The 21009-nt window shown below is 42.3% G+C and overlaps 1 protein-coding gene across 1 annotated transcript in view; it reads left to right on the top strand.

Moving 5' to 3' along the window:
* Window positions 1-21009, top strand: part of LOC308498194 (uncharacterized protein) — a 294791-nt gene that overhangs the window by 238473 nt on the left and 35309 nt on the right. Inside the window, exon 6 of the mRNA XM_081049730.1 lies at window positions 11154-11250. Coding sequence (XP_080905856.1) covers window positions 11154-11250 — 97 coding nt within the window. The remainder of the gene's footprint in view (window positions 1-11153; window positions 11251-21009) is intronic.

Raw genomic sequence — 21009 nt, 5'->3', positions numbered from 1 at the left:
ATTTTCTAGCTCTGTCCACCGAGAGTCTTTAGAAGAAATGTACTTAATAGCAGCAAGCATGCCTAGTGCTAATCCTGGTTTTTAAATATCATTTTCTAAAAGGAACCAGTGCTCTTTGGAAAAATGGCTCATTCCTGACTAGGTTAGAAGAAAATACGGAATCAGCCTGCAATATTTTATGGTGCCAGGAAGTAAGACAGTACTCTAAAAATGATGGGGACATGTCAAAAGGACAGGAGCCAACTTTGAAAACTTTCACTGGCCAAATCTGGGGCAATTTAAGCAAAAAAAATAAATAATGAGCATAGAATAAGATAGAATAGAATAATAAATATCCATGAGTCTATACTGATATAAATAAACACGCTACTAAATAAATAACTAGAAAAGAATAGACAGCTCTAATGGTAGAATTTCAATTTAAAATGTAGAAGGAATGATGGAAATTTTTTTTTTTTAAATCACCTTTGGCAAATACCATGGTAATAATTGTTCTAGACAAGAGTATCAACGCGTGCTAAACTTAGCAGGTCAAAGTGTGTTGGGAAGTAGAATATTTTACTCCCCACAATACAGTTATTAATTACAAAAATAGCATCGGAGTGGGAAAGACTGGCAGACCACATTAACCAAGTGATCGAAGCTAACGTCTCTAGTAATGAGACATGGCAACATATGCTTTCTGATATGATACGTTGAGAAGGAGCATTCCACGAGGAAGTTGACCAGTACTCTCTGAAAGTGTCACAGTCATTCAAGACAAAGAAATAATGGGCATCTGTCCTACACTGTAAGAATCTAAGGAGACAGGAAAACTAAGTACAATGTGTGGTCCCGGATTAAGTCCCAGACAAGTGAAGAAAAATGGGTAAAGTTTGAATAAGGCCTATAGATTAATTAGTATGTTATCAATGTTAATTTTCTGATTTTGATCATTGTACTATAGTTACGTAAAAACATTAACAGTTGGGAAAGGAGGGCAAAGGGTCCATGGTAACTATGTACTATATTTGCAGCTTTTTTGGTAGTAAAATAGTTTTAAAATGAAAAGCTTAAAAATAATTTTAATAAAATAAGTCAGTGGCTGTGCCTTCCTGTTAAGCTGTCCTGAAATGTCATCACAGATAAGTCTTTCTCCGGTGGTGTTCATTTTCTCCAAAGCCCCTGTCAGCTTTGTGGGAGGGGGTTGAGACAGGGCTTAGAGTTTCACTGTCCAGTGTGTAGACTTTCATTTGATTCTCTTCTTTTCATTTAGTTCTATAGCTTTTATTGAGCCTTGTTTCTCTAGTGTGAAAACTTTTTGGCTCAGCTTCTCCAGGGGATATGCCTCTTGTCTCTGGTAGTAGGTGGAGGACTGGCCATCTGATTGCAGGTGGTAGAGGAAAGGACAGGGCTGTGGCATAAACGCTTCTCAGGAAGACTTTGCCTACTCCTAATCCCTGCCTGTAGAGGTACCTGGTGCCCTCAAACCCAAAGCCTTTTAGGGGCTCCATGGCACAAATCAGCTTGCTTCTCATCCGCCATCTCTCTGAACATAGTTGGTTTTTGACTTCCTCTGGTCTGCCGTTGTTACTGATCCATGCACTTCCCATCATCTTGCATTCTGTCATCTCCCCTCCCATTCTCTGTCCATATGCTTTATTCCTTTAAATTTATGTGCTGTCATCTTAGAGACATTTCTATGGGAGGCAAAGATAAATGCATGCTTTCAATTCCAGGCCTTACTGGCAGTTCTCAAAGTATTTTGCGTCTTTTCTCTGAGCAGGTCTATCTGATCCTCGTGCAAAATGGATTTGGTTGACACTATAACTTACAGAATTCCTGAGATGTGTATGCAGATTAGGTGCCTTTTTGGGATCCTTGCAAGCTTGAGACACTGGTATTTAAAAGGGCCCTCCAGTTGTGATATACACAAATGAAGGTTTTCGTTTCAGCAAATAGTGTCTAAAATATTCAGGCTATAGACCTCCAGGTATGTTGGAGAGGTCATTCTCTTCTGCAGGTTTCACATACACCGACTCATCTGACCTGAGATGCAAACACTCTGGGCAGGGAGGGAGTAGAAAGTGGAGAGGGAATGTGGAGTACAATGAGGAACACATGCTTTGGAACCAGGCGATCTTGGTTCAAATATCCCCTCAGCCTCTGGCTTACAGGACGTTCTTTCTCTCTTAATATCTTTAAGTTATTCACATACAAAATAGATATAATAATACTCACTTCATTGGTTCGTTGTGAGTATTTGATATTATAATATAAATGGTACCTAATATGATTACTATAGTCTATTAAAACGGTTTACCTATTGGGTTCCCAAGGGTGACAGAAGCAAATAGTAGGAAAGCAAATAGTCTTGTGCTCATTTAAGAGGTGAACTATGATCATCTTGCCACTTAGAACTGAGCTGGAAAGCATGGATCTGATGCTGCACTTCCTCAAATACTCGGATTGTGTTTTGGTGTCTGAGACATGAAAGCTGCAGGAGTCACCTTCTCTCTCTGTGTTCTTACCTGGGAGTCATGCTTCTGACCTGACCTTTCAGGTCAGGCTTCTTGCCAAAAAGTTCCTTTTTTGTTCTCCTTTAGAGTCTGTTCTGCAAAGAGGATCCTTGCCGTGTTCCTTTGGAGGTTAAAACCCATGTGTATCTGTGGTGCAATGTGCCCTGTGACACCTGCCCTAAGGCCTGCCTAATACTCCAGCGGGGAAGCCATGCCCAAAGGAGGCTGCAAAATGTCCAGCCCAGGCAGCTGCTTCGGAGTGGGGCCTTTGGATACATTGGAATGTTGTACAGCGTCTTGGAGAGCTCTCTTTCTGTCTCTCTTTATCATTTTATTTCCACATAGCTAGCTGGTGGCTGGCAGGGGGTCCTTCTAGATCATGCAAAGGTCAAGAATTGGTGGGAATCTGCTCTTGAACTTCAGTAGGTTCCCTCCAGCGAAGTTATAAGAGCCCATCTCAATGCTGCCAGGAGAGCTGGTGTTACAACAATCAGAAAGAGCAGCTGTTGCCTCCAGGCCTGTTGTTCTAGAAACTCATAACAGCACGAGCCTTGATTTTAATATTTTTTTATAGAGGGGCTTGGAGAAGACATTTTACAGCTGGCAAATGTTTTCAATCATAACAGGGGGGGTGTTCACCAAGAAGCCCTGCAGAAACCAAGGGAAATGCTGAGTATGACCAGAAGCTTTGCAATTTCTTTGTTATAAAAAGCATTTGACAGGAAGGAGATAGCAAAGTGGGGAAAGAGAAGTGATGGTTTTTCTCTTAGAAGGCAGAAAAGAGTCCAAATAATTGTTTTAAAAAAGAGTATGCTAGAGAATAAGATTGTTTTTGCTCATACATACACTAGACAAATATTTTAAAATACATATTCTTCTTCCTAACCCATGGATGAATATCTTCAAGGAAACTGAGACCTGCTCTCTGAATATGGGTGACTAGCACAAATTCACCTCTTGTGAGTGTTGCTTTTTTAATTCTAACTGAAAAAAATTGGGAATTCGTTAAATAATACTGTTTGCAGGCCATAGAAGATGGTTTCAGTACAAATGGATGGTAAAAGTCTGTGTGTGCAGCATGAGCAAAGGATGTGAGCTCAGGCTTTGGGCTTCACTGTCCACACATATCTTATCATGATTCCTTCATTGATACTCAACCATTGGGTGTCCAAGGGGCCACCAAGTGGTTCAGTGCATTTAAGGAAGTACCCAACCCTCTTGCTCTTGGATGAATTTGAAAACTCAAATACAATTAGAGAAAGATGTGGGTAAGTCAGACGGATCCATCTTCACTGACTGTAACATTAGCCAGTCCCAAAAGGAGATAACTCTAAGAAGTATGTTAAGTAACAGTCTTGTAAAATTTAGGGTGTAGGGTATTACGTTTAAAACCATGGTCCAGGATTATTGTGAGGAAGCATTAATGAGGCCACCTGGTAGCCCAAGCAGGCTTCATGGAGTCGCCCTTGGAGAGAATATCTTCATCCAACACCTGACTCCTCAGCCTTGGGGTTTAGGAACTCACTAGCTGCAGTATATGCAGGTGTGTGTGGAGTATGGAAGGATGTTTTCCAAACTCATAAGACACTGATTTATAAACACATTAATGCAGCACTTTCAATAATCCGATACGTCTATTTATCTGGACCACCTGCTTCTCACTGTCTTCCTAAAGATCATAAGGTTCCTTGGAGAAATGACAATCAGAGAAATAGTTACCTAGTCTCAGAGAACCAGCACTGCTAGAATGTGAAGAGCTGTCCCAGTTGTCCCAGGAAAAGATATTTTTCTAGCAACCAGAAACCCTAAATTGGTCAGTGTCTTGGTTAGACCAATTTTTAAAAACCTGATGTCTTTTCTACTTATCTCCTATCTTTGAGTCCATATAGAGCTTTCCATTGCATTTATCATTAGCATGTTACAATTTTTAAAACTATAGCTTATCTCCATAAGCTAAAGTCTATTTGAGATTAGTAGTTTCCTGTGGAAATACAGTGGCTTCCTGGGGCTCCTGATGGGATTTGGGAGACACTCTAGTCTTATCTGTAATGTGCTTGTCAAACATCTGTGAGGATACATGCCTTAGAAGGGATGAATAACTCTGGGGGACTAATCCCATTCATTACATATTGATTTTTGTCATTTTCAGTTTTCGAAGATGTCCTTTATTGACCTTGTTCCTAAATCCTGGTGCTAACTTAGGGACTTCTCTGACTGTTCAAAAGAATTCTGTAGCATATTTCCTGGTCTTCAGAAACTTAACTTGTTATAATTCTACTTAGTCAAGTTGTATACATATAGAATCAATAAGAAGAAATAAAACAATTCCATGGATTGCTCCCTTCAGCTTGATTCACAGAAGTGGCAGCCCCTCAAGACTCTTCTTTCTGACTTAAGGTGGGGGCCAGGAGAATCTTTGGAATGTCTCATAAACCAGTCTGTCATCCAGGTGTGCTCATGGCGAAGTGTCAGGCCATTCCCAGTGAATTGGAGGTCTGAGGGTATGTGTCCCCCAGTATTTGGCCACCACCTGTGCACATCTAGCTGGTAACGCCAAGCCTTTCTGAAAAGCTCCTCTGGGTCTGTTCCATGAGCAGACAGTGGTCTACTACTGAGATGGATTAGGACCTCCTAATGCTGTAGAAACAGTCACCTGGAAACCGTGTACTTGGAAACAGTCAGCTTTATTATCTCAAAGGCTGTGCTGAGATGCACATGGTTAACCTACAGGTTGTGTAATGAGACCATCAAGAACCCAAAAAAGGAAGACTCACTCTTCTTCATCGCCTCCTCTCAGTCAGACCTGTGCCTGCCTCTGATATGTTTGGGGGAAATCTTTCAGTTTCCTAGAGAAAGCCCAAGAATCTTAACCTTAAGCCCCATGTAAGAACTTGATCCAGGATATTGGAGAACCTTTAAAGAAAAGCTTTAGTTTCAAAGCTTTTACTACTTTTCTGTATTATTAAAGGTTGAGATCAAAATTCACTTTGATTCTATTGAAAAAGCATTCTGTGGGAAATTTTTTAAAAAAGCTTTATTTTTTAAAACAGTTTTAGATTTACCTGTCTCCTTAGGCTTCTCTTGGCTTTGACAGTTGTCAACCTCTCCTTGTTTTTGATGACCTTGGCATTTTTGAGGAGTACTAGACAGGCATTTTGCAGGATGTCCCACGGCTGGAATTCATCTCATGCTTTCCTCATCATAAGACAGGCACTGTGAATTTTGAGAAGGAAGATCATAGAGGCAAAGTGTCATTTTTATCACATCATATCAAGGTTACATACTATCAACATGATTTATGACTGTTGATATTGACCCTGGTCACCAGACTGAGATGAGTTTGTCAGTATTCTCCACTGTAAAGCTATTCCTTTTTTCCCTCTCTTTCCAGACTGTCCTCTTCACTGGGAAGTCACTATGTATAGCCACACTTAAGGAGTGGGAAGTTACATTGCCCCTCTTGGAGGGCAGAGTATCTACATAAGTTATCGAGAATTCTTCTGTCCGAGAGATTTATCTTGTCTCCTCTTCCTCCCATTTACTAATTTATTCAATCATTTGTATATATTAATATGGACTCATAGATATTTATTTTATATTTGGATTATAATCCAATACCACTTTATTGATTTTGTTGCTCAAATTGTTCCAGTATTGGCCATTGGAAATTCTGTGTTCTTTTGATATACCCATCAATGTGGGTTATTTTATTTAAATTTTTTTTGGTAGTTTCTTACTTTATAGCATTAGAAGATGCTGTAGGCTCATCTTGTATATTTCTTGCCCTAGTCCTACAATCGGCCATTTCTTCAAGGAGCCCTGGTTCCTTTTATTGGAGAATAGTATTAAAAATAAAGATCTGGATACTAGGAGTGCTTCTTGCTACTGGAGTGAAATTTCTTCTAGGCCCTCTCAGCTGACAGAGCAAAGAAATATATGTGTGTATACTAACCTGTGTGTATACATACATATCTATAAATATTCTATGTGTAACCATCTGAGTCCGTATTAAGCTAAATATGAGTTCATACTGATGCCTCCAACTCTAATAATCCACTGTGGATTATTCTACCTCCTCCCCTTGCTTATCTGTAAATTTCCAGTTCCAGTGAGAATCCTGGTTCTGCAGGAACATTTTTATGCAGATAAACCAGTGCTAACATTTTGGTGAAGTTTTTTCAAACATCTCTGTCTTTGTCTCTATCCATATTATTGCCTTTCTACTAATATGTTTCTAAATATATACATATATATGTATATGTTTCTTGATTTTCACGTAACTGGTACATATCTTACATGCTGCTTCATAATGTGCTTTTTTCCTACTTAACTATATGTCAGCAATATCTTTTCAAGTTAGTAAATTCTGATTTACATCTTGGTTTTTAAAAAATGTAGTACATAAATTAACTAACCCCTATTCACGAATGCTTTGGTTGTTCCCAATTTTATCACTATTATACAAAATGCCACATCTTTCTACACATTGTAGAAAATATTCCTAGAAGTGGAATTTATCCTATGGAGGTAGGAGTCTTTACATTTTTCAAAGCACTTCCAGGAATACATCATTTCATTTAGACTGGACTTGCAGGAGTCAACCCCAATCTAATGGTCTATTTGGGGTTGGTGAGCACAGGGGGTAATGGGAGTGAAAGGTAGTGAAGGGGGGTGCTCGTCTGTTTTTGCCCCACCAACCCCCAGAGGTCAGTGCCTTCTCTGACCAGTCTGACCTTACCCAGAGGCCAACTGCTGGAATCTCCTGTGAGCCTAGGTCTGGCTCCTCCCCCATGCTCTTCCACTCCAGCATTTCTATTGATTCCACCCTGTCCTAATTGCCCACTGAAAGCTCTGAGTGCATCAGCTTTATCCCCTGAGTGCCAGGAACACATTTCTTTAAGTATCTGGGATGGCTGAGCCAATTTGCAGATTGAGCAAGAAAGAATAGAAATTAGGTTAAATCTTTACTCAAAACTTGGAACTGAACCCAGGGCAAGACCTACTAGAAAGTGCCAGGGATGTTTTGTCTGACATCCTGGGGTGCTGTTACGACTAATCTCTGCCATGGTGTCAACTGCTAAACTGCTTGCTGAAAAGGACATAGAGACATTTCTTAAAGGTGTTTTCAATAAAGAAATTCTTAAGGATTAGAAGTCTTCAATGAAGTGGCAAAACGACAGGCAGTGGAGCCTGGGACCCCTCCTGAACTCATTTATTTCCCCATACATTTGTTGTGAGGATTAGAGAAGATAATGTAGAGCATTTGGTGTATAGTAGGTAGTCAGTAAATAATAGTCAAAAACAGCTAATATTTATTGAGGGTTAATAATGCACCTGGCACTACTCTAAGTATTTGACATGTGCTAACTGATTCATCTCTGTGACAATATTGTGAATTAGGGGTCATCCCCCCCCCAAGTTTATAAATGGGAAAAATGAGGCACAAAAAGATCAAACAATTGGTCCAATGCCACACAGATAATAAAGGGAAGGAACCAGGGTTCAGGGTTAGCCACTTTTCTCCAGGGTTTGTATCTCCATCCCAGTCTACTGGCTCTCGGGAAAAAAATGTTCTATAATGGAATGAAGACTGCCTTTAAAATCCATGGGAAACACTGCTAGATTCCTCCTTACTATCTGTTCGGCCTTTCTTCCTTACTATTTGAACCCCAATCATTTTTATAGGGTGGTCATATGCCCAATTAAAAATAAACACCTCCTCAGACTGCCTTGCAGATAGGTGGATATGTGACACAGTTCTGGCCAATGAGATGTAAGCCAAAGGGACAGACTCAGCTGACACTCACCTTCCCATCTTTTCCCCGCCCCCCTTTTACTTTGTGATTGCAGTGGTGATGCCTGGAAGTTCAGGGGCCTTCTTGTGAGCAAAAGGGTGAAAGCCACATGCCAAGGACAGAGGAGCAGAAAGACAGAGGGAGCCTGGGATGTTGATAGCATTATAAAACCACCCAGCAGACCTGCAGGGCTCATATATGACCCTTCTGGGAAGGAGAAAAATTTTCCTCTTTTAGGTGAAGCTCCTCTAAGTCTGGTTTTTGTTATCTGCAGCCAAAGCATTTATAACTGACACAAAATCCCAGCTCTATGTTTAGGTCCTTCGAGTGAGGGGGGTGTGTATACATGTATGTGTTCTACTGCATTCAGCTCAGCGTCTCAGTTTATTTATTTACTCTTATTTCTCCTGGAAAGGAAGAAATAAGAGTTACTTATTTACTCTATTCCCCTGGAAAGGAAGGTACAAAGCCCATTACCAGCAAGAAAGGAAAGAAGAGAAAGCATGGAAGGAAGGGAAGAAGGGAGAGAGAGAGGAAATGAGGAACGATAGGGCAGGAGGAGGAAGACAGGAAATGAATTACTACCCACTGGTCATGCACACTTATAGTGCAGAGGATGGTACAAAACAGGACTTGCCTAGTTTCCTATGGGGCCACACAGAGTCAGCCTCAATGGATGCCTGGGAATTCTATGTGCCCCTGGCCTTGTCTCCACTCCCTTTTCTCTAGTCCTTTTCCCTTGCCCAGTCTTAGTTTTACTTTACTGGTGCTTCCTGTGGTCAAGCCCTGAACCCTTAGCCTGGTTCTCTGTCACCAGCTCTGGTCATTTCCTGTTTAGTTCCGCAGGAGCAGACTTAGAGCAAAATAGCCTTTCATCTTCTGGGCACTGAGCACTTGTGTGCTAGGGCTGCCCCAACCCTGCTCACCCCGGGGGATGCGGGTAACAGCCATGAACCAGAATAGTAAGAGAAAGACCCTCCTGGTACAATGCCACAAGGCAGGGGTGTGGGGGAGGGAGCCTCCAGGCCCTCAGAGAGCATCCGAGGATGGTTTCATAGAAGGGATATGCTTTAGCTGCGACCTGAAGAATAAGTCATTTTCTAGAGATGAGGCAGGGTGTACATTTTCAGGGAGCTGAAAACTGCACATGTAAATGATGTTAATGACTAGAGGTGAGATGAGAGGGTTTCCTGTGTTCAGGGACTTAGAGAAAAGTGTTGGCATAGACCTAGAGTTTGAAGAAGGGCAATAGCACACAAGAGGCAGGATCAGCAGGCAAGGTTGAGCACGAAGGCCTATGGGCCTGCCTTTGGGGCCTGCCAGTACCCGGCCTCTTTCTCTCCTGTCACCCAAGGGCCTGGTCCAGCTCCTCAGACTCATTCCCGAAGCTGTGCTGTGATTGGTGCTTTCAGACCTCCCACCTGCCTAGACGTCTGCATATCACCTAACCCCAAGTTGGGCCAAAGTTGCTCTTTGCCTGCCTGGCAGCAGCCATCTTGCGCCCTGCTGCTGGTCCGCCTGCCCTACCCCAAAATGTTCCCCAGTCTGCGGGTTCCACAGAAAATAATCTAATTTCTGATCAATAAAATGGTTCCCTGGAATAGGCCTCTCCTTCCTACTTGCCAATGAGATCTCGACTCACTTCTTTTCCTCATCTGATTTGTAAGTGGGTGACAGTGGAAATGCCACACATGGGTATCTTACCTAATAGATCTAGGAGACACGGCATATGATGGCCTTGCGATTCTGAGCTACATGAAACCCCTGCCTTGCGTGACAGCTTCTGGGAGCACGTCTTGGGAGATGCATGATCAGCTCCGTTTCAGCCAGAAGCTGCTTCCCCATTTCAGATTTTAGATTCCGACTCTGTTGCTATCCAATTGGTTGTATTTTTGCAGGGTCTATAGGAAAGGCCCCAATATTAGGAATTTGACATCTGAGATCTTTAAAAAGTGAGTGAATTGAAACCTTTATACATTGCTGGTGGGAATGTAAAATGGCACAGCTGTTGAGGAAAGCATATTGGCAGTTCCTCAAAAAATGTTGAACATTTGACAAAGTAATTTCTCTCCTCAGTATATACCCAAGATAAATGAAAACATATGTTCACACAAAGACTTGTACACAAATGTTCATAGCAGCCAAATATTCATAATAACCAAAAACTGGAAACAACCTAAATATCCTTCAACTGATGAACAGATAAATAAATGTGAGATATTCACACAGTGAAATATTTTTCAGCCAGGAAAAGGAATGAGGTAGAAATACATGCTAAAACATGGATAAATCTTGAAAACATCATGTTGAAGCCAGACACAAAAGACCACGTATTATGTGATTCCATTTATATGAAATAGAGTAGGAAAATCTGTAGACAGTAAGTAGGTTAGCGGCTGTCAGGGGCTGGCATGAGGGGTGAATGGGGAGTAATTGCTTAATGCGTACAGGGTTTCCTCTAGGGTGATGAACGTGTCCCGGAATCACATGGTGGTGATGGTTACAAAACATTGTGAATGTACTAAAACCCACTAAATTGAACACTTTAAAAATGGTCAAAATGGTGAATTTTATGTTTTGTGAATTTTACCTCAATAAAAAAAAAGTGAACAAAGTCAGCTTCATAGAAAGTTAAGCTTCCTATGCATATAGAGCTCCCTGGTAAAGCAGTGATTTTTTTTTGTTTGTTTTTTGTTTTTTTATATTGATATATAATTGACATATAACATTATGTTAGTTTCAGGTGTACAACATAATGATTCGATATTTGTATATACTGTGAAATGATCGCCATAAGTCTAGTTAATATCCATCACCATACATAATTATTACAAAAAAATTTGTTTTTATTTTTGTACAGTGATGTTTCCGATGTCCTTCTAGCTTGGCTGTTACAGATCCTGGAGCCCAATGGTCCTGCGTGCAGTTTGGGATATTCCTCCAGAAGAGGACAAAAGGTGGGATTGGCCTTTCTCTCTCTAACCACAGGAAAAGACAGAAATTTCTCTATCATGACATCATCAGGTCAGACAGTTATATTTTGTATTTCATCTGTTATTTGCTGAATTTCAGTGTCTGTGCTTGATTTGTACTTGTGACCTGGAGGCCCAGGATTTGTTCCCGGCAGGATTCCAGGTCCCTGAGGAGTGAAAGCATCCACCACAGACCCCGGGTCGCCCACAATCTCTCCAGGCACTTTCCATGGATGTTTTGTTCAAACTTGTGCATCAGGCACTGTCCTAGGCCTCAGGATCCAAAGATAATTAAGACAGAGTCCCTGTTCTCAAGGAGCCAGTGGGGGAGGCAGAAAGGAGACCAAGCAAGTACAGCACTGGTGTGAAAGAGGAAATGTGTGAGTTGACAGTGGAAGGGCCGAAGGGGAGATGTGTGAACTGGGTCTGGAGGGACTGGTAAGAGTTCACTGGAAAGACAAGGCAAAAGGTAGACTTTTAAAAGACACAGGTATATGAAATAGCCTGCAACATTGAGGAAAAGAGCTGAAAATGGGGGGCAGATAAAATTGGATAGCTACAAAGGGACAAGGCTTGGAATGTCTTATTCTCCAGCCTTGGTTTGGAATTTATCCTTACAGCAGAGGAAAAGTACTCAAGAATTTTAAAAAGAGAAGTTCCAGCATCAGATTTACATTTTTTTCTGGGTGGGGGGGGGGCGGGAGGGAGAAAACACTGGATCTCTGGATCAGAGAGTTAGAGTGGAGGTTGGCTGGGAGGCTACTGCAACAGTCTATGCTGGAGATGATGGAGCCAGATGGAGGCTATTGGCAGTGGGAATGGAGGAGGCAGAGATAGAACTGACTGGGCTAAGATGCTGGGTAGCTGTAGCTGCTGCAGTAGTAGGGGAGGAAGGCATTAGGAAGAAAGAGCAGTCCTGGGAGACTCCCAGATTTCTGGCTTGGGTAGGAGTCATTATGTGAGAAAGGACCTAGAAGAAGAGCAGATTTGGAAGACAGATGACAAGCTAAATATGGAGCAGGGTGAGCTTGAAAGCCTGAGGCACATTCCAAGTGGAAAGGTGAAGCAGGCCATTAGGTGACGGGTTGCTGCTCAGAGTAGAAGGCTAGGTGACTTCTACCCATGTGTCCCTGCTTGCAAGTCCCATTTCTCCCCAGGAGTTCAGTTTGGGAACCTATGACCTGGAAGCTGTTGGTGTCTGCTCCTATCAAGGTTATTCTGGTTTAAACTCTTTCTCCCTGGCTTGTGATTTCATGCTTTTTTCACTTCTCCCTTTAAATGGAAATGCAGAAAATGATCTTCGCCCTCCAGTAGGGATTGAGATTTTTTTCTCTCTCTCTCAGCTCTGACACCTGCTACTGCTTCACTAACTATTAAAGGCCTGTGTGACCGGGTGGCATGCCTCAGGCAATGCTAAATGGGTATATGGGAGGGCCTGGACAAATGTCAGCAGAGAGATGTTAGAACCTGACTCACAGCCAAAGGGAGCAAAGACCTACAGGGTGGGGTGTGGGAGCCAAAGTGAGGGTTTCTGAGTAAGGACCCACAGTGCATGCCCCAGAATAAAGGTGCCACCCTATCTCTGGCACATAGGTTCTGCAGTTCTTTGCAAGCCTCCTTTCTACCATTCACCTACTCAAGTCCACTGTCTGGACACGTGTTATTCCACCTTGTCTAAAATCCCATAGTTCATATAGAGTGGAGCCAGAATACTAGATCAAGTGGTAAATAGCAGAGTCTGTGCCTTGTATCTTTCCACGGTAAGGAATGGTCTCATCACGGGGAGATTAAAAGACAAGCTACCTGCTGACCCAGCCCAACCTTACCTGGCTCCAAGCATGAGACTAGAGTGGGGACTGCCATCTGTAAGGCTGGTCTTCAGGAGAGCGATATTGGGGTGGCGGATATCCTGTGCAGCCCCTTGCCTTCCGTTCCTGGGAGCCTGCCACTGCCTTGCGTTTCTCCGCTTCGGCCCTGCTTAGGTTGCAGAGTGAGGTGGGAGCTACCTTCTAGTCCCAACTTGTTTGCCAATTCATTTTCTTGCAAACAAATCCTGTCTTGTGATATTGTTGCTGTAATAAGAGGTTCGCCTATTTCCAATTCTGCAGACTTTTAAGGGATCTGTTTTCAGTTCACACATTTTCATTCCTGCCACAGCTCCAAATATATTTTCCTGTTCCCTAACTGTGGGCCATTTTACTTAAGGAGGTAGGGTGGGTAGAGGGGAGAGAATATTTCACTTGTTACATTTCCAAATGGAGTAAGGTTAAAGGGACTTGTCTTATCTCAAGACAATACCTAAAGGGATTTGGACAAGATAAAAATCCAAATCTTTTATCCATGAAAATGATTTGCTCAACAGAGCTAATAAGAAGCATATGTGTGTGTGTGCGTGCACGCGCGCACAGACGTGCACATTCAAGTTGTAGGGATTGCAAGCTACACCTCCTTGAGACAGCAGTACTACCTTACTGGAGAGATGAGCAGTCTCAGTGATGCTCATGTGTGGGGACAGAGTCCCAGAGACCAGTTTCCAGGCTCTCGGCCTCACATGGAAAGGTGCTGTCTCAGGTAGTGGGTGGCCATCAGCTGTGATTAGTTGCCCACCAGCTGTAACCAGTGAGCCACTGGCCACTGATATAACTGCTGTGGCTGAGTTAGCAAGCGCAGATTGCAGTTAGCAAGGGGTTGGTTGATTGGCAGAGAAGCGGATGGCAGATTGTGGATCGTGTGGATCCTATTTCTTGTGTCTTGTCCGGCCGCCAGCCAGACTGGGGTGCAGGAAGACCCCCTGTTGGAGTACTGGTGGATGTTTGCTTTTGTGTCTTGACCAGCGCCATTGAGAATATAGTGGTATGACTCCCCTGTGTATGGCTCTGTTGTGGTTCTTTTTTGGCCTCACCATGTCCTACGTTCTTTTGCGGAGAGTGGGAGCTGAGACCCTGCATAATGCATGACATCATGGCTTCCCATTTTTTTTTTTTTAAAGATTTTTATTGGGGAAGGAGAACAGACCTTTATTGGGCAACAGCGTGTACTTCCAGGCCTTTTTTCCAAGTCAAGTTGTCCTTTCAGTCTTAGTTGTGGAGGGTGCAGCTCAGCTCCAGGTCCAGTTTTCTAGTTGCAGGGGGCACAGCCCACCATCCCTTGCGGGAGTAGAACCGGCAACCTTGTGGTTGAGAGCCCACTGGCCCATGTGGGAATCGAACCGGCAGCCTTTGGAGTTAGGAGCATAGAGCTCTAACCACCTGAGCCACGGGGCTGGCCCCCATGGCCCCCATTCCTTTTAATCTGGGGACACCGCAAGTCTTCGAAGGACAAAATCAAGCACTAAGAGATCCTTCCCCATGTTCTTGAGGCTGGCCAGTGGCACATTTTTCAACGTCTTTTTCCTGTTTCTCCAAAGAGGTATAGGCTAAGACCCTGCCGGTTGGCAATCCTCCATCAAAAGGCTTTTGCTGACATTTAATCTCCTTAATCCTTATGTCATGATATTATCTCATGTTTAACAAGTAGAAAAACACAGTCCTGGAATGGAGCTAAGAGTTCTGCAGCCACCCATCCCACCCCATATCTGCTGTCCTATCACTGTTCCTGGTGGGTTTTAAGGATTTGGAGTTCAACCCAGAAACAAAATTTAAATGCCTTTAATTCTCTGCCCTGAAACATCGGGTTCATTAAAACCCTAATGTTTTAATCTTTTTTTTAGATTGCATTTCTTGATTTTTCTTCACCCTCCTTAAATGGGAACCTAGTGACTTTCAATTACCATTATCTGAGAGGAGATATGTTTGTGTACATAGCCAGAGGCTTAGAGGTGCTTATTATTTGCAGAGCGTTTTTTGTGCTCTCCCAGGTTTTTTCTTGGCTACATGATGCTACTTAGAATCTACAGTGGAATCTTAACACTCTGGGTCTCATTTGCTTTCTGATTTCTGAGCCTTCAGAAATGTGTGACCTGCCTGTCTATGTATTATTCATAGGTACACCTGTTTTCAAGTAAGAAACCAAAGAGATTAATTTTTTTTTTTAATTGACAGAGGAGGAATCACAGCTCTGATTTGTAAACCTGCACACATACACCCCCTCCACACATACACACTCATAACTTATTCTGTTAACGTCCCTTGAAAGCTTTATTCTCCACAGCAAGAGGAGGCCTACCTTCTCTCCAAAGAGGACCTCAAGATCCCTGCGGGTAGGGGCGTCTGCCCCTAGACACATCTCTGCAATCCCTGATGCAGCTCAGGTGTGTTCTCTTTGCCTAATAGGAATGGTTGATCAGTGAGAGCAGGCCTGCATCATTGGAACACATTTTGTGTTGGTGTAAGAAATGTTCAGAATTTGGAAGATGGAACACATTGTATCCCAAGAGAATTTTGCAGGGCTTACATTATTGTCAGACTTTAACCTTGGCTATTCTTGATTAATTTTGTCCCTAAAATGAACTTTTAAAATATTTGAAGTAGTCTTCTGGTTGAGGATTATCCCTAACCTCTTAGTTATTCCTTTATGTGTATTTGTCTTTGAGCTTCTTGGTTGTACTGGCTTCAATAACATCTCACCCTATGGTAGATTTTTCTCCCAGAATGAACCAGCTGCATTTTGATTCAGAGAAATGTGGCAAATGAACATGGCCTGAGTGGCAGAGAGACTCCGGAGAGCTCCTAACAGGACACTGATATTTTGAAGTTAACAAAACTACAAAGATGTTTATGCTTTTTGTAATACAGTTGAAACAGTTGAGAGTATGGCTGCTGGAGTTAGGACAAACTCTACCACATATTGGTCAACTGATCCTGGACAGGTTATTTAATATATCTAAAGCTAAGTCACCATATCTAAAGAAAGAGAGAAAAACAGAGACAGAGAGATAAAAGAGGGTCAGAGAGACACACGCGCGCACACACACACACACACACACACACACAGAGAAAGCGGGAGGGAATAAAGGATTAAATATGATAATTACATTTAACATCAAACACCTTCAATAAATGTTAGGGATGGTATTATTACTATTGAGTTTTGTGAACCAAGATTTAAAAGCATAACACTGAATGCGAGATGGTCTGACATGTAGACACATGTGCAGGACGGACTGTATTGAAGGCAGCCATCTCCATGACAACCACAGTGCCCTCCTCTTAGCAGGTCCCTTGACAAATCACCCAAGGCACCATTTTGCTTATAGCTCAATGATTCCCTTAAAGGTCCTTCCAGGTGCTTTATGAATAAAGAATAGGAAAGGTTTTCTTCCTTTTAAATAATATTTTTAATTAATTTTTATTATACAAGTAATACATGGATATATTCTCTATAAAAAATGCAACATTAGATATGGCTGAAGTCCCCTTTGAGCACCATCTCCAATGATTGTCTCCACCCCAGAGATAACTCTCACGTCAATTAGATGTGTCTTCTAAACACTTTATCATGCATTAAAAGACCCATAGAAAAAAATATAATATTGTTTAGTGTGTGAGGGTGTCTTTATGTTATCATATTGTGTGTCATTCGCAGTTTAAGTTCTGTTTACTCAACAATAGGTCTTGAAGATCTTTCCACATAAGTACATATAGTACACTTTTTAAAAAATTGGTGTGTGTGTGTGTGTGTGTGTGTGTGTGTGTGTGTGTTATGGATGAACCACACTTTATTTAGCCAATCCCATTTTGATGGCCATTTAAGTTGTTTCTGACTTGTTGTTATTGCAAACAAGACTGCCACAAACATCCCTAAACCTGCCTTCTGAGCACATGAATAAATATTTCTCTAGGGTAAAAATGGAGAAGTGGAATCACTGGGTCATAGTATATAAACATTTTACACTTTAATTAATACTGCCAAATTACTCTGCAAAGTGATCATACCAGTTTGCAATCTTATCTATAGTGTATGGAAATATCTTTTCTCCTATACCCTTTTTTCCAGTTTAATCAGTAAAAAGCAAAAATAAAAACAAAACTCCACTGTGTTTGAATTTCCACTCTTCTGATTACTAGCAAAACTGAGCATTTTGGGGCCAAATTTATGTTTCTAGTTCCTTTTTATTAGTATTTTACAAATTTATGTTATATAATTTTTACATTTATATTTCTGTGAATTAGCATTTTATATCTTTATAATATTTTTCTATTGGATTGTTTTGCGTTTTCTTTTTGATCTGTGGAAGTTCTTTATATATTCTAGATACCGATCCTTTGTTGCCAGTATTTTCACCTCTTGTCCTTTAACTTTGTTTATGATGTCTTCTGCCATACAGAAGTTCCTGTTTTTTATTTTAAATTTATCAGTCTTTCATGTGTCTTGTTTTTTGTACCTTGTTTAGAAATCCTTTTTGATACCAAGTCTTGAAAAAAATTTCCTGCGCCATATTCTAATATTTCTTCACATTCCGGTTTTTAATGAGAGAGGTTTTCTAAGTAGGTAGCGGCTTACCTACCTTGCAGGTGTATCTACAACTGAGATAGGAGATTGAGGCCCTGCCAGCTCAAAAGTGGCACACAGCCCTCGCTGAAGACTTGAGCAGTCCCAACAGTCTCCAGCAGAGGGCAGTGTCTGCGCAGGTCTGTCTCCCTCTGCTGGGGCACTCAGGGGTTCCATGGCCCACCAAAGGGAACGTTTTATCTGCTCTAAAGTAAGCAAATTCCAGTGAGGGGAGAATATGTCTAGTCAGGCAAAAGACCAGAAGCAAACTCTGTTGCTGAATGTGCTGCACAGTGGGAAATAAACAAGGCCAAGGGGAAAGTGTCCTGATGGACTGTGTGTTATGACTGCATATTGGGAGAGAGAAGATCAAAGTTAGCCAGGATCACAGAGAGTTTCCTCAAGGGAAGCTTCGCTGTCTACTTAAGTCTGGTCCACACACTTGAGATGAAAGCTAAAGTTTTACAGAGGAAATGTTATTTACTGGACAAACAACAGGCAGGATGGAAACATGCAATCCCCAAACTTATCTTTTTTATTTCATCAATAACCCAAACCCTGTCTCCTTTTGAAATAAGTAAGTAAGTAAATAAATAAATAAATAAATAGCCAGCGACCAGAGGCACCGCTGACTTCCGAGGGGGAAACCAAGGGACAATAGACAGACAGGGTTGGTTGTTCAGTCTAGTTCCCTCTCCACCACACCCCAGGCGCCTCCTGGGCTAGCAGGTCTGGCTTCTGTTGTTGCTTTGTTTAATACTATCAGTGTGGGATGAACTATATTATTATGAAACCAGAAGATATTGGCAATGAAATACATAGATCCACATAAATATATTGATCTACATAAATGTGCAAACCTGAATCAGTCTCTTGGCTCATGTGCTGGGTTCTCTCTGCTTGTCTCTGCTCATCGACTATCCATCTTTTCCCACCCTGCTTTGTGCCCGGGGAGGTTGGCTGCCTGTGTGAACTGAGTCAATAGGCTTCCTTGCTGGTTGGTTTGTGGTTTGGATGGATCAAGGAGAAGCACTTGCAAGAAGAGAGGTTTGACTATTCCCAGGCTCCCCTCCCTGCTAGGCTGTAGTTGGCAGTGGCTTCATTCCTCTGCAGATTCGGGGGTAGCCCTACAGCTTCAGGAATAATTAGGCACTCTCTTCTCTTCCCCTTTCACATCTTGGGGTGTTAGAGCCTTCCACATAGCCCAGGTGCTTCACTATGCTGTATTGGCTTCCTTATCCCTGTTCATACCCTTAGAAATAATTCCTTGCTTAATTTATCTTCAATCATCTCTTCTGAGTATACTGTTTCATTCTTGGCCTGACCCTGACTAATACAGAAACCTCAATCTGTCAGGAGTCTCCGTGCTGAAATAGATTGAGTGTACAATTAAACTTTTATTGTCGTTTTTAATTCCCTTTTCCATATAAATAATCTCCAACTCCAGTTGTGGCTGCTGCCCACGCACCTTTCCGAGAGACAGACCAACAAGTCATTGCAAACCTGCCTAAAAACCCTGCTAACTGGGTTTCTTTTCTGCGATTCTCTTGTGTTTATTGCTATACATACTGTTCAATTCCATTCTTAGCTTTAAAGGCAAACAAATGGAGACGACAGGATGGCGGGAAACCATTTGGATGCCTTGATGGTTTGACTAATTCATAAGGTCTAGTTGTAGAAAGTTACTGGAGATGCAAATTGCATTTCTATGCAGTCCTTCCCTTCAGGAAGCAGATTGCTATCCTGTAAGCTAAATAGTCACAATGAGCTGCCACTCCAGGTAGGAGTGCACATCCACCAGATGTGCATACTCAGTGAACTGTCCTCCACCCCATCCCTCCCCTTTTCTTCCATCGGCTAGTAAAGGTGTGAATGGACAAAGCCCAGACCTTGCAATAGGAGGAACAGGACCCTAATCAACACATTAGAGCACAAGGAATAACCGAGAGCATTTGGATACCATTGTTAATTAACACTAACTGAGTCTTATTCACTACAGACTGTCACTTATTCTTTCTGGGTGTACCACTTCTACACATGTAGCTAATCTCCTCTACCTCTTTCCCAATCCAGCTCTCACTCTTTTCAGCCCTTGTCTAGTGACCTAAGAGACCCTTGGTGTCTTCTGTTCCTCGTACTTCACTCATACCAAACTACTCGAGGTCTGTGGATTTCATCTAAATCTCTGTCTCTAGTCTATGTTCTCCCCACCTCTACTACCAGCACTCAGTCAGAATCCCATGGACCACTCTACTAGCTCCATAACTGGCTTATCCTCTGCCACCAGTACTCCCCTCCCCTCTCCATGGCACAGCCAGAGTGAGCTTTACAACATATGAACTTGTCCACGATACTATTCTGCTTAAAACCCTTCAAAGGCTCCCCCTTGCTTTTAGGATAAAGACCCAGAGCTTTATAAACGTGTACGGCCTGGTCCCTGCCCATGACTCCTATGTCATCTGATGCCATGCCTCCCTCTGCCATGGTCTGGGTCTCTCCCTTGGGTCTTCTTTCTGATCCTTGAACTTACAGTGCTCCATCTTGGGTTATGGCCTTTTCCTTTGCTTGTAGTGTTCTCACCAAAATCTATACCTGCCTTTGCCTAGTTAATTCCTGTAGACCCCAACTCAAACATCCCCATTCCCAAGGAGCCTTTCTGACCTGAGACCAGGTCAGGCTCCCCGTTACCTACTTCCCTGCGTGCTCATAGGCTGTAACTATACCCATAATTGAGAGAGTCATGCCCATCTCATCTACTGGGAACCATGCTCCGTTAGGTCGGGAGTAGTGTCTGTCTTTGTGCACCTGGCATTGTATCTGGCATATAGGACAATCTCCAAAAAACTTGCTGAAGGAACTAATGGACACAACCACACTCTTTCCTTTAATATCAGTAAGTGGTGTTGGCTCTTCCCCAGACTGAAGAAATGGTGCCCGGGGTCTGGAGAGAGGTAGGTGTGATACAGATCAGAGTTGGGGAGGTAGAGTAGGTTGTTTTATGACAGCAGTGATTCTTTGATTTAGGGGCTATTCAATATCCTCTTGCGTCTTCAGTCTGTGGAGATACTCTCTATCTATTTCTGTCTTGTGCCAGTGTTGTTGGGTCCAGGCCCACACACTCCTCCACCCCTATCTGTGACTATAAAAGCCCCTCTACCTTGTGGCTCTGTACCTTTGTTATTCTTGGGCTGAGAAACCTGGGCCTTCCATTTTCAGGTGATTCTGACCAGATACAATAAAGCACTTAAAAGCCAGTTGGTCTCCTGGAACTTCTTTCTTCCCACAATTATTGGCAATGCAAATAAAATATTAAAT

The sequence above is a fragment of the Rhinolophus hipposideros genome, assembly GCF_964194185.1.
Source record: "Rhinolophus hipposideros genome assembly, chromosome: 5".
NCBI lineage: Eukaryota > Metazoa > Chordata > Mammalia > Chiroptera > Rhinolophidae > Rhinolophus > Rhinolophus hipposideros.
Note: the sequence above shows the minus strand (reverse complement) of the source record. Positions and strands in the feature narration are given on the sequence as shown.